At 37.2% G+C, this 18,018-nt stretch overlaps 1 protein-coding gene across 17 annotated transcripts in view; it reads right to left on the bottom strand.

The window, feature by feature from the left end:
* Positions 1-7,101: 7,101 nt before the first annotated feature.
* Positions 7,102-18,018, bottom strand: part of mbnl1 (muscleblind-like splicing regulator 1) — a 61,736-nt gene continuing 50,819 nt past the window's right edge. For 7 of the 17 annotated variants that reach the window (XM_058069067.1, XM_058069068.1, XM_058069069.1 and 4 more), the window contains 6 exons: positions 15,661-15,814; positions 13,750-13,785; positions 10,745-10,836; positions 10,458-10,502; positions 9,796-9,867; positions 7,102-7,505 (listed from right to left, as the gene is read on the bottom strand). In XM_058069067.1, coding sequence (XP_057925050.1) covers positions 9,811-9,867; positions 10,458-10,502; positions 10,745-10,836; positions 13,750-13,785; positions 15,661-15,814 — 384 coding nt within the window. In that variant the 3' untranslated portion in view covers positions 7,102-7,505; positions 9,796-9,810. The remainder of the gene's footprint in view (positions 7,506-9,795; positions 9,868-10,457; positions 10,503-10,744; positions 10,837-13,749; positions 13,786-15,660; positions 15,815-18,018) is intronic. The other 10 variants (XM_058069072.1, XM_058069077.1, XM_058069071.1 and 7 more) reach the window with 6 other exon arrangements.

The raw sequence follows: 18,018 nt of genomic DNA, 5'->3' as shown, positions 1-18,018 counted from the left end.
AATGTATTTGTCAACTTTATTTTAGCCAAAAAAAAGGTTATGAGCAGGACTCCATGTGTGACATGAATTAAGATGGAACAAACCGTATGAGAACGAATAACGGCGTCTAAAAGTACATTTTGAATGCCACTGGTGACTTTATTGGGGGGGGGGGGGGGGGGTAGAATGGGGAAAATACTTAGTTATGATACCGAGATGGACAACAAACTGACGTCTTTAACCTGATACAGCTTAAACTGCTATCGCATTAGAGGTCATGGTTGTGAAATGGGGGAGTTTACTCTTGTGTCCACTAGAGGGCAATAACGACTGTTTTACGAGAGTATGGCATAAAACAATTGAAGATTCCTAGCGATACATTTGAAGAGATCCTGGGGAAATAAAGCTGACAATGATACAATCTTCTACGTTAAAAACCAAGTTAGACTAACATTTGGCCACAAGATGGTGGTATTCTCCCCGCATTCGATGCATGTAGCAAAATGTCTCACTTCCCGCCTTGCTACTAAAATGATACGTATAGGTAGCGATGTTCCACATCAGATATTGTCAGCAGATCTTCCCTCAAACTTATGTCAAGTCACATCTCGTGTAATGAATGACCGCATTATGCTTTTTACTGTGATGCTAACTGGTGCATTAGACAAGCTCTTATTTTGTTAGATAGCGACAACGTGCACTGCTCTAATTGTGAAGGCCGGGATTGCGACGTTTTGCCCAAGGCTTTTGACGGCTGTGTGGTGTCGATGCTACGCCAAGCTCCCGCCGTGATAATTAAAAGAACCAGCGTCATGGCTGCCGTCCTTTCGTCGTGTTGGGCTTGCGCAACGTCAGCTGGCATCTTATGAGTCTTATAAAACCCTCGCTTACACACATTTACCATCCAAAACCCAAACACGGACATAATTGCACACCGCAGACATACTAACCGAGCTAGCATGCTTGTCGCTTTGTGGAGCGCGTCATCAACAGTCGACAGACTGTTTGTTTGTTCGATTGTGTGACAATATTTAAAGACTGTTTAAATGATAACGTCAGGCTATAGACCAGAGGTATCCACACAGTGAGTGTTGATAGGACGCAAAGGCCACTTTGATATTATGTCAAGCAACACATGCGGATATGCTAAAAAGTTATATATATATTTCAATAAAAAAACTACATGTCAGCTTTGTGATATAGATATACTATTTTTAGTATGAAGTTGGCTCTTTGCGCCCCCCTTTTTAAATTTCAAAATTAAATTTTGTAACGTTATGACTTTATTCTGACAATATTATTTTTTAAACTTTTAGTATTACTTTTTGCCACAACCTGACAGTCTCCTCTTGAACCATTATGACTTTATTCCCACAATGTTATTTTTTAAAAAACTTTTATTATTACTTTTTGCCACAACCTGATAGTCTCCTCTTGTAGTTATGACTTTATTGTCATAATATTTTGACTTCATTCTTGTAACAGAACTTTTTCCATAACCTACTCTCCCCCCCAAATTACAGCAGTATTCATTTTGTTTTTCTTTTTTCTTTGATATTTCAACTTTATGCTCTTTAGAATGGAGCTATTTTCCTGAATCAAATTACCCTTTCTTGTTAAATTTTTCTGTTAATATTTAGACTGTATTCTTGTAAAATGAGTGCAGATTTTAAAATTTTTGCTGCTGTTTTTAAGTTTCCTGCGTTGCATGCCAATAAAAAAATCAGTGGTGGGCTTCTAGACAAAAATAATGTCTCTTCTTCAATATTTCAACATTATACTCCTAAAACAATGTTATTCTAGTAAAATTATGCCTTTCAACATAAAAAAATAGTTATTAGTATTATTATAAAATTACTGCTGTTTTGTTCTCCACTTTTGTTGCTGTTTTTAAGGTTTCTTGTTAAATTCGATTTTTTTTTTACAATGTGCCACAGGCCGCACTAAGCACCGTCACAAGTACAACACATGAAGTTGTAATACTCCACCAAATAATGTCACAAAACCAGCCACTTTGCACAAAAAGGCAAACTCTTGCATGAGCAAATCAAATATTGTTTTTTATTTCGATTTTTTTTGTCATCCATACAACAAAGAGTCAAATATGGCAACAATCAAAATGTGCATAAACAAATCAGACATCATCGTGTGGCAACTGTTAGCAAACATGTAAGCGGTAGTTGCACTTCCAAGTAAAAAAGCGATCCAAACAAACAAAAAAGCGTCCATGTGCCCCCAGCAGGGAAGAAAGTGACTTTATGTGAGTTTATGTGGTTTTTTGGAGAATCTGATGCTTTGGTTCGATAGCAAACGATACAGCAGCCGCTTTACATTCACGTTTGTTTTAATGACTGGAATTGGCCTAAATGTGCATTTGGTGTGTTGCACGTCTTCACCTGCTGGGTGCACAGCGTTGATAAGCAACTTGCTGACAGTATTTATGGCTCTGCAGAAGTATTTGGGTTGAAGGACGAGTGCTTTTTTTTTCTTTAATAACATTCGCTCGGAAACTATTTGATCACACAAGTGTTATTTCTCTCCTGACTGTGGATGTGATCTACTGTACGGGTTATTGTCAACTATCTATGCCTTTGTGGTTTTTACATGCAGTCAAATCAGAATGGAATACATTTTTGTTGTATGGAGCGGGAGCAGCGATGTGACCGACAAATGACATAATGCAATCATTTGAAGGGGAAGATTAAGCAGGACAAAAAGGGGCATCATTATTCCCCTAAAACATTCCCAGGCAGAACTAACCACTGATAAAAGAAGAGAAAATAGCGCATAGCTTTCTCTGAACGCATCGGCCAAGTACGACGGAGTTTTAGGGCCACATAAAAATATTTTCAAAAACGTAATCTGAGATTTCAAAATAAAGTTGTAAATTTATGAGAAAAAAGTCGTAATATTACGAGAACAGAGTTGTACATTTACAATAAAAAGTTGCAATATTACAAGAATAAAGTTGTCAATTTACGAGAAAAAAGAAAATTTGTACATTTACGGGAATAAAGTCACAAATTTACGAGAATGAAGTCATAATATTACGCTAGTAAAGTTGTACATTTATGAGAATAAAGTCAATTTATAAGAAACAAAAGTCATAATATTACGAGAATAAAGTCTTAATGTTACGAGAAAAAAGTCGTCAATTTATGAGAAAAAAAGTCCTAATAGTAGAATCAAGTTAAATAAAAAAAATTAGAAAAAAAAACCAAGAAAAAAGGTGGAAATTGACAAGAAAAAAGTCTGAAACTTACTAGAATAAAGTTGTACATTTATGAGAATAAAGTCAATTTATAAGAAACAAAGGTCATAATGTTACGAGAAAGAAAAAAAGTCGGCAATTTATGAGAAAAAAAGTCCTAATAGTAGAATCAAGTTAAATTTAAAAAAAATGATAAAAAAAAATAAAGCAAAAGGGTGGAAATTGACAAGAAAAAAGTCTGAAACTTACTAGAATAAAGTTGTACATTTACGAGAAAAAAGTTGTAATAATATGAAGAAAAAAAAGGTTGTAATATTACAAGAATAAAGTCATATTATTGTAAAGAAAAAAATCTTAAATTTATAACATCGTAAATTTACGAGAAAAAATATAGTTCCGACATTTTTTCTTGTAACAATTTTTGTTATTTTTTTCTAAATTTACGACTTTATTGTCGTAACATAAAAACTTTTTTCTCGTACATTTCCACTTTTAATTTCGGAATATTACAATTTTTTTTCACAAAAATGTATGACTTTATTCATACAATTACAAAAAAAGTAATGAATTCATAAATGTAGAGGAAAAAAGTGGTAAATAAGTGAGGGCTTGCCACGCTCACCTGCTATTTTTCTGCTATGGTCTTGTAAATTTACAACTTTATTCTTGAAATCTGTTTTTTTTTCTTTTTTCAACGTGGCCCTAAAACTCCCGTCATAGCCGAGAAAGTAGTGCCCTTCTTTGCAAGCAATTTTAGCTGGTCTTCTAATTTATTTATGAATTTAAATTAATCTAACAAAATTCCTTATAATTATAGATCTTTTTTTTTCTTTATTCAAAATAATATCTCAATATGATACACATTTGTCTCTGTTCATTTGACTATATACAGAAGTGCAAAAAAGTCACAACCTTCGTCCCTTAGGTTCGAACTCATCATCTGCAGCATTTCTGACTTCACCAGCAGGGAAAAGTCTTTTAACGTTCTTGCTCCGAATCTCACCACCCACCGACCCAAAACAAACAAAGAACAAAACATCACAAATGATCCAATATATCCAAAGAACCCCAAAAATCTCAACTGCTCATTTTGGCCTGACATTCAGGGCAAACTGAAGAAATATTTCCAACAAAAACGACATATTCTTTTTGAAATGGATACAGTAGAAAACAATGTTTACCCTAAAACTATATTATGGCGACAAGGAAAATGGTTCTTCTTTTCACAACAAATTCCTCATATCAAAAAAAAAAACAAACATGTAATGTAACTGAAAAAGACTTCCAGCTGTATGAATGAAGTGAATGTTTATCATGTATATGGTTTAAAAACAACAAAGTTAACCTCAAAAATCTACAACGGCTATATCGATGTTGTCAAGTAATATAGTAATATAGTAAGGCAAAACAAAATAAAGAAAAAAACATCTACAACTATGCATCTCAAATAGATTCAAATCCTTAAGTAGTACATATTAAAAGCTTGATGGTTTTTAAGAGAATAATTGTTACACAGAGAAAGAGAAAAAGCACAAACATATTATTATTCTTACTCTTATTATAATAAGCGACATGTGACTAAGTAACTAGAAAACATCATTGGTGCTCTTTACCTGCATGGTGATTGACAAGTATGGGCCGTGACCCATTCGTGGTAATCTAAGGCTTTGTTAGGTACGATACAATCGCTAAAGACGCGCAACACACCTCTGTGGGACCACAACAGGGACGTAAAACTGTTGAATGAATTCAAATGAAGAGAAGAAGAACATAAAAAAGCCCATTCCTCAGTGAGAGATGCGCTTCCACGTCGGTTTGGCTTTGATGATTTTTAAAGTCACACCTCTGTCGCGTTCCCTCTTAAGGCAAGGGTTCCCGACCCAAAGGGTTTTTTTTGCTCAAATTTGGCGCCTTCTTCGTGTTGGTTTTGGATGAAGGAGTTTAAGGGCTACAGCAAAAAGGGAAAAAACATTGAAAAGTCACAAGGAAAAGGTCATCCAGGTACGATAAACGTGTCACCTTACGGGAATAAAACTGCATAGACAATAAAGTCATAATATTACAACAAAAAAAAAGTTAAGAGAAAAAAAACGGGAAATTTTTATACTTTATATTACAAGTTTTTTGGTTTTATTTTTTCACCATAATTTCACAACTTTAATCGTTTTTATTGTTTTTTAAAAAAACAAAGAATAGTGATGAGTTATGACAGTCTTTGGATCAGTCTTTGATATTTTGTCGAACCTGTTGAAAACTTGTCCTGTATTTTTTTTTCCAAGTGATGTGACCATTTGTGGTGTTACATGCACAAATACCAACAAATCGTAAAAATCGTAGTATGAATTTACGAGAAAAAAGGTTGTGAAATTACAAGAATAAAGTCGTAATATCGCAAAGAAAAAAATCATAATATTACAAAAATGAAATGAAAATGAATGAATGAACAAAAAGTTGTAAAATTTACGAAAACAAAATATTGTTCCGTTACGACATTTTTTTTTTTTGGAAACTTATGATTTTTTCTTGTAAATTTCCAATTTTATTCTCTTATTATTACGTTTTTTCATAGATTTATGATTATTCCCATAAATTTACAAGAAAAAAGTTGTAACCTTATGAGAATAAAGTTGGAAATTTACGCGAAAAAAGGTAATTTCGCTACAAGTGTTTTCTAGCAAAAATGTTTTTCTTGTAAATTTACAACTTCATTCTCGTAACATTACGACTCTTTATATTACATTTTTTTTGTTTTATTTTTTTTCCAAAATTTCACAACTTTAGTTGTTTTTATTGCTTTTACAAAACAAAAATTAGAGTTATTGATAAGAGTTATGACAGTCTTTGGATCAGTCTCTGATATTAGTCCCTTGTTTTTTTTTCCCAAGTGATGTGACCATTTTCTGTGGAATTACATGCACAAATGCCAAAAATGGTCCTATGCCGCAATGTTTTATAGGATCCATTCAAAAATTCCTGGATTCCGACTCATTCCCAAAACTTCCATATATCCCATTCCGACAATTCCTGAAATTTTCATCCAAATCCAATCAGAACTTTTCTAGTTATTTTTTATTTTAACACAAACAAACTGATTAACACTGACCAAAAAATGACCTAAAACATAATGATACATGAATAATTTGGGCTTTTTTTCATCCAAAATGTTTTTATGACTTTATTTTCGTAATATAAAAGGTCGGGAACCGCTGTCTTAAAAGTGAAGTTTGAAATTTGGGCTGCTTGGTTGAAATCTAACGCAGACAAACAATCATTCAAGTGTACTTTTTTTTTTTTTTGGTTACAATGACCTAACAGACCTTGTGTCTTTCTTTGTGTCTTCTAAGCAACAAGCAAGAAGCACGCGGCTCAGTGCTTCTTCCAGAGTGGAGCCTCTTTAGAAGAGGAACAACAAGGTAAAACAAGCTTCACCCTCCTCTTCAACGGCCTTTAGAGTCAATGGACTTGAGTGACACCTTAACACAAAAAAAAACAGCACTCTAGTCTATGAAAAGAAAAAGAAAAATATATTTTTTTAAAACACATTAAAAATTAGCAAAAAACCCACTTCTAAAATGATTTTTTTTTTTAAATCAGAAATGAAAACAACATTAAGAGCCTTATTAAAAAATGACATACACCTGGTAAACAAATAACACTGCTGAGACAACACTCTGGTTTGAGCTGTATGGCCTCCATGGCACATGACAAGGTGAGAAGAGCTAAGAAGAGCTAGCCTGGCTGTGCTTTCAAGGTACACAGGTACTATGTTGGTTTACCCACAAACATTCATATGTCCCTTCCCCGCCACCCTCCTTTATTCATCCATCCACATCTAGTTTGACTAGTAGCTGTACACACAATACTGCACTAATCGTTGTTTTGTTTTGTTGTTTTTTTTAAATCGCTGTGCCTTTCTCAATTCAAATTCAAGGTGCATTTTTGTAAACGATGAAATATGGCTGATTGTTTCAAAAGAAAAAGGAATATAAAATAAAATCGGTCGAGGAACGTACCAGAGGTGCACTCTTTGACCTTTTGTGCATCCAGTAAAATACAATTAGAACCAATTTAAAGATACAGAGGTGTGATGTGACCCACTGTGCACCATGATGTCCTCCTCTCCTCTCAAGTTTTTTTCTCCTTTCTGTCTTCTTCTTTTTTTTTTTTTTTAAACACACGCATGGGAAGATGCCACCCTCGATGTTTCCATATGTGATGAGACCCTCCTCGTCTCCGTTGCTCGACATTCTGAAGGTTATGTAAATAAAGGCTGAACTGTTTTGGCTTGGACGGTGCCAGCACACATTCATTTGATCTGAAAGAGGAGAAACAGGACGGACGTAAGAACAAGGAACACAAGAGGGAGATTGTTTTTTGAACCAAAAAAAAAAAAAAACTTTAACCTTCCTCTTGTGTTAGCTTTCTGGTATCATCTCTTATGTTAACGGGTCGGTTTTGACCCATGTAGTAAATCAGCTATAAAATACACTAACAACAATAAGTTACCATCAAATTTGCTTCTCATGTCTTGGTTACCTTCTTAGGCTTCCTCATCCATGAAAATGTTGGTTTTAATACTTTTGGTGTGGGCATGTAGGCCTTTTTTTGTCACTATACCCCTCCATTTTAATTTACAAAAATGGTAAAATGAACCTTAAAAGAGTCATATTAATACATTTAATTATTTTGTTACCTGGCTATTACTGAGGGCTATAGAACATAGCTCTTAAATCAATTAGTTTTATTTATTTTCTCATTTTAGTATTAATCACTATTAATCACTATGGTGTTCGGGTGAATTTTGACCCATATATATTAATGTCAAGAAAAGGTAGAAAGTTATTGTTTTCAGCAACAGAACTTTAGTGTAAACTGAAATCAAAAAGCAGAACAGGTCCAGATCTTAGTTCACTGTACTTCTTGCCATTCTTTCCATGATCCAAATTGTAAATGTGAAATCAGCCATCAGTCAAATGAGTGAATTCCCCTCACATGTCTGGACCTTGTTTTTCTGCTGGTATACTGGAAAAGCGGTCAAAATGAGAATCCCCTGAAGCTTCCATGATGAGAAGAGGAGCTGGTTGTCATTGTGTTGGCTAATTGTACACTTATGATTTCAGTTGTGGCTCAAAATATTGCTTTATAGTCATATTATTATAACCGGGTCAAAACTGACCCTCATAATTTCAACCAGACCATTTTAAAATATAGTAAAATTGATTTTTTTGGTTATATTTTGTTGAAATAGAGTTTCCTGACAAAGTCAAAAAGCCTTGATGCAATAAACAAATGTTATGTGATTCTTTTTATGCATTAAAATCTAAAACGGGTCGGTGCCGACCATAACACAAGAGGAGGGTTAATGTAATGCAGGGGTGTCCAAACTTTTTCCCTTCAGGGCCAGATACGGGAAAAGGGAACTGTGATGTTCCTCATCTTCAGTACTTCAAATCACGCTAAACACAAGACGTCTCATTTGATTGACATGAAACATTTTCCCTTATGACATCCCATTGCTTGTTAAGGTTGGGTATTGTTTACATATTTTACCATACAGTGCCAAATCAGTTTATTTGAAACAGTGCTGGTGTGTAAAAGGTGCCCAAACTAGTACTCAAAAAACATACTGTAAATTCTGTGTGACGTCTCCTTTTCTTCCAAACTACTATGAATTGTTTAAATACTGTGCGGCTTGCGCTTCAGTGAGTAAACAGTAGCTTTGGCAATAGCCAATACGAGCTATCAGTGCACTCATTAAGAGCTTGTCTAACCATCGGAACCTGCAGGTCAAATTTTTACAAAGAACACGTAACACATCACACAGCAACTTAACATTCAAAAGTTATACCCCAGAAATATACAAACATGTAACAATACCAGTTTAAAATAAAATGCATAATGGGGTGCTGCAATGACGTTAGCTTCCCTCTGTGCTCCTCTGGTTTTGCTCAAACAAAATACATTATGGGAAAATGTAAAAAAAACAAAAAATTCTGTATTTTAAACTTGTATTGGTACATGTTTGTATATTTATTAGGTATACATTTTGAGTGTTAAGTTGCTGTGTGATGACACATATTCAGTAATGACCTCCTGCAATGACAAGCTTGTTGTGCGTTTTTTCATAGCTGCTTGGTCCTCACGAACTCGTGCCAGCCACAATACGTCATACAAAACAGATATACAAATATGGTTTCTCCTCTAAATTTACTGGGTACGCCGAAATTAACATTTTGTCCAAACACAATGCCTGCTAATTTTTACGGAATTTTGTGACATGCAAATCGAACATTTCAGTAATCCCTCATTTATCGCAGTTTCTGACACGGCCGCGATAAGTACATTTCCACAAAGTTGAATTAATACATGGAATATTTTTACTGTTAAAAGAATAGAAAACCTTGTAAATACAGTTTTTAACATCAGTACAGCCATCTCAATATGAGGTTTGCATGACTACACTTATGATATTGTGATATGATATGGTCTTCTTCTTACTGTTCATGTATTTTTTGGAATAAGCCACTGGCCAATAAAAAATGACCAATGGCATCCGGGCTGGACTTTGGACACCCCTGATGTAATGGACTGGAATAGAGACTCACTGTTCTTGAGAGGAACTACATTTGAGTCAAGTACTTGTGACTACTCAGATGATCTGCAGATATTATCGGAATCTGGGGGAGGGAGTAAAAAGCAGACAGGTCATCAAACTGACACCCGAAAAAACAGACGGATAACAAATACACGTTATTAAAAATACAAAGTCATCTTGTAACATCAGCTGAAAAACAAGAGATGGCAAAAAAGTCCAAAAGCTATTAGTCTACACTTGCGGCACCTCTGGAAAGCATGAAGAAGGAGGGGGGGAGAGCAGGGTCAAGGGGGTGAAAGGTCAGTGAGTCGCCCCCCCCCCATGCAAATCTAACAAGTCCTCCATGTTGTTGACCTGCACACCTCCACAGAATAATGCAGAAAACTGAAGCCTTATTATAAAGACTGTGACTAGAATGTGCCCATAAGAATCATAGTTGATTTGTTTCCTTTTCTAAAAGACACGGGTCACATGGTAAAGCTGCGTGCTGGAAAGCAGCGGCGGAAAAAAATTAAAAATAAAAAAAATCAAAGAAGGAAAAAAAAAAAAAAGCCAAGCACCAAAGGGCACAGATAGCAGCTTGTTGCATGAGCTGTGCGGATATGGTGAATGTACAAGGGGGGGGGGGGGGGGGGGGGGGGGGGGGGGTAAAAATAACTACCTCATACATACCAATTGCATGTATTCGTTGGTAGTCAACTTTGATAAGGAAGAGTCCTCAAAATGGGAAAGGACAAAAATGGGAGTTACAATGAGGACACACATATTCAATAAACACCATTTGTCAAGAAGGAAAGAGAATCCAAGGAGCGTTTGGAAAGTACTACAGTATACACACGTTGGACTCTTAGGTGTAGGCCAACAAGAGGGAGTACCACTTATTTCGCAACCCCCACCCACTCCAGGTGTGCAGGTGCAGTGAGAGAGAAAAGAGAAAGAGAGGCGGTTGAGGTGCAAACCTGATTGGTGGAGGCAGTTGCGAAGGGAACGCTTGTGGCAGATGTGGTGGCTGCAGACACAGTGACTGGAGTACCACCGTGCATCATGGGAACTTTTTGGGGGAGGGGGAGAATCATGTAAGCAAAAATACACAGAGGAGTAGAGTGTAGCCACATACACACACACATACACAACTTGGTGTGGGGGGGGCGGAAGACCTCAAGGGATTCAATTTAACTCTGGATCCCTTTCACCTCTCTGCTACATACAAAAGCTATTAGCTTTACATAGCTACCCTATGTAGTCCCGTTTATGCTGCATTAGCCTATGCTATGATCAGTACAGTTGTCGCTCTAAGATGATGTTTTGTGTTGATTATTGCTCAAAATCAATCAATCAAGTCTAATATGGAACTAAATAATGTTTCAAAGAAAGTTAACTTAGCACTGAAAACAACCGACGTCACTTTTTACCACAGCTATAGCGTATTTTCCGGACTGTAAGTCGCACTTGGTTGGCTGTTCCTGCGACTTATACTCCAGAGCGACTTATAAATGAAATAACGGTTTATGTTATGACACCTTTTGTGTTCATGTTTATTTTTTGTGTAGCTGAATAAGCATTGTGTTAGCATATCTTACACCTATATTTTTTTATTGTTACAACTTGCCTTCCAAGATATGTAATGTCAAATGTCAAATTTTTGTCAAATGTAACTAATACTCCAGTGCGACTAATTTAGCATTATTGTTTCAGTCTACACGATTCTTGCCTAAAAAAATCAAAAAATGCAGAATCTTGAAGAACCCTGGTAATAACAATGGTGACATGACTCAAACATATAGCTACTACAAAAAAATCCTGTCTTGGATACTGATCAATATGAACAGGATTCTTGCAGTGATATGGACGCTTAATCCCTGAAAATTTGGAGAACGTTTGAAACTCTGCTCAAATAAACTACCGTATTTTCCGAACTATAAGTCACACTTTTTTTCATAGGTTGGCTGTTCCTGCGACTTATACTCCAGAGCAACTTATAAATGAAAAACTGTTTATGTTACATAAACACTGGACACCTTTTGTGTTCATAGTTATCTTTTGTGTAGCTGAATAAGCATTGTGTTAGCATATCTTACACCTATTCAGCCTGTTCTCTATTCTTTTATTGTTACAACTTGCCAATCCAATAGGATGCAATGTCGGTTTTGGTCAAGTAATTTGTACAATAAATTACCCTACATAAACTTATGGATGTTTTTTTCTACCTAATTATGTATTCTTGGCCTTGTGCGACTTCGACTCCAGAGCGATTTATAGTCCAGAAAATACAGTATTTGATCTTTGACTTCAATAATTCAACTGAATTCTTGCTTTGGCATAAACCGATTTTACATTTTTACAAGTCAAACATTAGGGCAGTCAATTTTAAGCAGATGAGTCAGGTTTCAAATGAATTAATCATGATTAATCACCACTTTCAACTATGACTGAAATATGACAATTTTGATAAATGACAAAATTAAATGCTTTGCGTGTATAATACAAAATTGTACTTTTTGTATTGTACCGTTGGAGATACATATATGGTGTTGGAAGGTCTCAATAAAGTTATGACACGATGTGATTCTGTGGGGACGCTACACTGTGCCTCTGTCTGCTGTTAAATATATTACATTTTTTCCACATAAATCTTTCATCCGACATATTCCTAAAAATCAATGAGAGTCTTGTGCTAATGTCATTAACTGTTTAAAACATAAGTGAAAAATGTCCTGATTTGACCTGTGACCTGAAAGAATTCATCCATGGAGTTTCAAATGGAGCTCAAATTCAGTCCGATTCTCCATTTGGCAGAAATGGTTGAAATGGTCGTCATGGTTCCGAACTAGCTTTCCATCGATAATGGTCAATACCATACCAAACAATAAAAAAAACATGAAAGACTTCTGTTGCATATCAATTTAGATATTTTATAGTCACATTAAAATTTGGCTGTAGTTGACTATGGCAGTACACAAATTACGTAAATATGAAATGTGTGTCTTTTGATTTTAAGCCTTTTCCACGTTTTGGACACCCTCTGTTTAAAAAACTATTTTTGGTACTCAATGCCTCCACATCTTAGGGTTCTAACAAAACGCAAACGCACTGAAATGAGTAATTTAGCCCTCATCTTTCAGGAGCAAAATACAGTACAGTATTATAAAATGAATGTCGTGTTGTTCGCAGGGACTACAAGAAAGTATCAATATTATGGGCAAGATGATTGGGTCTCTTTATAAGAATGAGACAAGATTGGATTTTAATCCAAAATATATGAGAATATATTGCAATCTACTAATAATTTCTACTATGTTACACTCTTCTGCACTCTGTGTGTATGCTACAGGCCCTGCCTCCACCCACCGAGACTGTATGACTGAAAACAGGGCTCATTCCATTCATGCCGTTGTTCTATGGAACAAATGTGCCGAGGTGCTGAAACCAATGCACAGAGTGAACTCCTTTGGAGACGAGGAAGACGGACATGCATGCATGGGAATGTATTTGAGGTCGGCAAAAATTCTAGAGTTTGTTCGCTTGATGTGATATGAGATCTTGTGAAGTCACATGATATTCAGTCATCAATCCAGCAGAGGTGATAAGGGGGGCAAGTTTAAATTGAAATCCCTCGGTGTGTGATGGCACTCTAAGGTTAACCAGCCAGAAGCCAGGTTGAGAACAAGCATGGGAGTACAGTATATTTGGTGAAGCGACACAGAAAAAACGCAGCAACATAAAAATCAGTTCAACTAAAATCCAATAAATAAAAATTATAAATAAATAAATAAATAAAAAATAAAAATAAATAAAAATTGTAACATTTCAATATTTGTCTACCGTAAAAATTGAATAAGTGTCAAACACAAACATTGAACTACCACACACAGCTTTACGCTAAACTGGTGAGTCGCTTGACGCCGCATGCGAGAAACAAAGACAGGAAGTCACACAGAACTGAAGAAGGAGAACTGGAACCTACCAACGCCGGCTGCAGGGGTCATGCACAATATTGAGCCTGCCCATCATGCAGTGCAACAGGAAGTGGATTGGATAGTGTGGAGGGTGGGTGTGGTGGAAGAGAAATCAAAACAGCCCATCACAAGGTTGGTTAGAGTGAGGGGGGGGAGAGATAAGGTAGGGGTAAGGTTAATATCTCAAGTATGGTGCAAAAATGGAACACTCTAAAAGTATGAAAACACTGTGAACACAACGTAAAGAGAAGTGTGAACGTGTACAGAAGCCTGCCATCTCCTCAGTTACCGTTAGATATCAACACATCCAGCATCCCAGATCCAGCACAAGCCCCAGCCATTAAATAGCAATGACCACTTTTAGTGAGCAAATTAGTGACATTTTGACCGTGCGTTTCCATGACAACAGCGTTGATGAGGCCTGAATACACAAACGTCAGTCTTTTGAAAACATAGCAAGTATTTATTTTTAGTATTTGTATTTGACTCATGGTGTCATCCTACTAAGAACACTAAATTCATCACACAGCCTAACAGTGTAACTCATAAATATACAAACATGTACCACTGTGAGTTTAAAGTGGAAAAAAAAGCTTTTCAAAGTTTTCCCGTAGGGTATTGCCCTTGTGAAACGCATTCATTGGGGGTCTGCAATGACGTCAGCCTCCCCCTATCTATGGAATTTGTCTTCCAATTAACTGCTCTTCTGGCAGAAAGGTATTGTGTGTAGATTTTTAAACAGCTGCTGCTTGTTATGTTAAACTCATACTGGTACATGTAATGTATATTTCCTAGGTAGCTTTTGGGTGTTAAGTTGCTGTGTGATGAGTTTACTTTTTTTTAAGACAACGTGAGTCAGACTGTTATAATGAGTAACGACCTCCTAGAATTTCCAATGGGTTGGCAAGCTTATCGTGAGTTTTTCATATCTCATAATTGGCTCCTGTCAAATAAAAACAAATTCTTGAGACCAGAAAATTGTTTTTTACTCTTATTTTGTCTCCTATATTGGGTAATATGACTGTAAAGGTGACTGTAGGGGTGTTAGTTCATGTCTAGAGGGCTCTAATCATGTTCAAAACTGTATTTAGAAGATTGTAAATAGGTTTCATATACGGAAACTACAAAAATACCCCTGGCCGCACTTTGGACACCAACTACTGACCATGCATGCATATTGCCATGTTTTAAGCTAAGATGTCAGCTCATAGGGAGATTGTTTTGACAACTGTGTTGAGAAATGAGTTACCAATGCAAAAACTAGGCTGTTGTCATGTAAACACGGTTTAAATCCTTGTTTCCACCAAGCGTTACGTTTGGGTCATTTGGTGCTGTGCATATGCACAAATACAAAAATATTTATACACTCAAATCTAAGACTTTTCTAAGAACTGGGCATAGAAACCAACTCAAAAAAAGTGAGGAGGCATTGTGATGCTAACTTTAAGATAATGTTTTTTCCAAAAATGAGTCTTCAAAAAGAGGCGTTTTATGTTCAGGATCATCCTATTTTCTTGGTTTAAATTCATTGTGAATTACTGTTGCGGTGACCCGCCTCCAAACCCCACAGCGGGAACACAAACCTGATCAAAGTTGACCTAATCCAAACCACACGGTGACAGTATCACTTGGTGGAAATGTGTCATGTGTTCTCCAAGCAGCACCCGGTCTGATTGTGCTGTTCACGTTAACAATAATTAGCGGAAGGTTTGTTCCAAGTGGCCATGCAAAGCAATCAACGAGTTTTTTACACTGCAAAGATCTACACATCCATCTCTGTAACGTTCCTCAATGCAAAGTACAACTGCACACACTTTGGATAGATGGCTCCACAATGTTCTGAACCGCCATCTGTCCAATTCCAGCCAAGCGTGAGCCGGGTTAAGCCGATCCGGGCATCGTCTATGTGGTTTGCATACCTGATGGGAGGAAAGCAGCCTGCTGCTGAAACTGCATGCTGGCCAGGGCCTGTTGGTACTGGAGCATGCCGGTGTTAAACACAGCAGAGGCCCCGTTGGCCTTCTCCAGGGCCGCCCGCTTTGGCAGGGGAGCCATGACACTGGGGGCGATACCCTGCCCAGCCAGATGAAGGAAGGTCAGTGACAGAGAGATAGAGAAGTGTGTGTGCGTGGGGGGGGAGAAAAAGATGAGTTGGAAAACAAAACAAGAAAAAACAAAAAAGGGAACATATGTTAGAGGACATCATAGAAGTAGCATTACAACATCCTTTTGTGTGTACATACATCAACAATATGATCATATCATCAGTAGCAAGCAAGCAGCACTCTGACACATGTACTACACAAGCAGGAGCATGGTGCCTACTGGATAATAAGCATACGTGAATTATTATCTTCACTGGGAATATTAACTGAGTACTACTGTGGCTGACTAGATGCAACATAAGCAAGCATTAACAATTAACAGCTGCTAACGAGGTGGAACAGGTAGGAAGCACAGAGAGAGAGAGGGAGGCTGCACTGCTAGCTCCATGATAAACTGTGTAAAGCCATGTTCAAGTGATGGTTCACTCTCCACTCGGGTCAAAAATGACGTCAATGTGAATGCAGATTCACAAAGTTGTAACAAAAAACTCAGTGATGGAGTGAACTATCTCTTTTCAATCATCTGTTCTAGTGGGATGCCCCTCCCCCCTTATAGTATGGCTAGAAGACTGTTTCCTCTTCGCCCCACCTGACGTGCACTAGCAACACATTCATGCGTATTGTTGATAGCTCCACAACACTGAACAATTGGACGTTAGACTTGAAGCCATGCTACCATCGTTAAAGCTCTAATTCCCTAAACCTCACTTGCTTTGGTTAAAGACAGGACAGATGATGAATTGATTGTGGCTCCTGGTGAATTCAAGCACATCTGGCATCCCCCAATTGAACCCCTAAAGCAGGGCTGTCCAAACTTTTTCCAACGAGGGCCGCATACTGGAAAACAAAAGGAAGCAAGGGCCGCTCGGATATTTTGGGAATCGATACATGGAGCTATGCTAAAAATTGCTTTGTGATTGAGGTGAAAGGCCTATTATTAATGTCAACTTTAGTCTTTCTTCTTTTTGCCTCCTTTTTATCAAGTTTTTCAAAATGATCTGACCAATTATTTCAAAATTTTTCTTAAATAATTGTACATTTTCTTATGACTTTATTCCCATAACACGAAGAAAGGGCCACTCGGATATTTTGGGAATCGATACATGGAGCTATGATAAAAACAGCTTTGTGATTGAGGTGAAAGGTCTATTATTAATGTCGACTTCAGTCTTTCTTCTTTTTGCCTCCTTTTTATCAAGTTTTTCAAAATGATCTGACCGATTCTTTACATTTTTTTCTTAAATAATTGTACATTTTCTTATGACTTCATTCCCATAACATTAAAACTTTCCCCAACCTAATTTATTAGGGCTCGAGCACTGACCAGTGCGAAAGCCCTATTGTAATCGTAATGTTTATTATTATTATTATTATTATTATTATTATTATTATTATTATTATTATTATTATTATTCTGCCGATTCGACGGCCTTTTTGAGGGCCTGAACATGCCCGAAAACTCACCAAATTTTGCAAGCGCGTCAGGTCTGCCGAAAATTTCGATCTGGTGGGGGTCCCGAAAACAATGTTCCAAAATTGACTCTCTAGCGCCACCTTTTATTTTTGAAAAAATTGGCCCCCGCCACCAGTTTCACCTATCGTCACGAAACTTTGTGGAGACGTCTATCGTGACAGGACGGACCAAAAAGTCTCAAGAACCCATATTGTAAAACGAACAGGAAGTCGGCCATTTTGGATGGCGCCGGCCTTTTTCGGGCCAGAAGTTGGGGTCGTATCTCGACGAACTCCTCCTAGGGGGTTTGACCGAATGAGTCCGTTGTTGCATCAACGGACACTAGACGGCTGGCCGACGTTAAATTGCGAAGGATTTTGGGATATTCCGTACGATGTGGGCGTGGCACGCCCCCAAATTTTGCCCTTTTTCATCTGCCCGGGCCTTGCACGCTGAGCGTAACTGTAGACGTGAATAACTTGCCTCCACATGGTCAGATCTTCATCATACTTGGTACATGTGATCATGGCCCCGCCCCGAAGGTCCCCGTAGGTCACTTCCTGATTTCGTCGCAGCGCCACCTATTGGCGACAGGCTAAAGGCGTGTCACCTACATGAGGCCTTTTCTGGCAGGAGATTCATCAGATGAACACCGAGGTCAAAAGGTCACTGCCTGACAGCCTGGTGAAGCCTGTTGATGGACCATGATGCAGGAAAAG

The sequence above is a fragment of the Doryrhamphus excisus genome, chromosome 3, assembly GCF_030265055.1.
Source record: "Doryrhamphus excisus isolate RoL2022-K1 chromosome 3, RoL_Dexc_1.0, whole genome shotgun sequence".
Taxonomy (NCBI): domain Eukaryota; kingdom Metazoa; phylum Chordata; class Actinopteri; order Syngnathiformes; family Syngnathidae; genus Doryrhamphus; species Doryrhamphus excisus.
The sequence above is the reverse complement of the archived record's forward strand: the minus strand, read 5'-3'. Positions and strand labels throughout refer to the sequence as shown.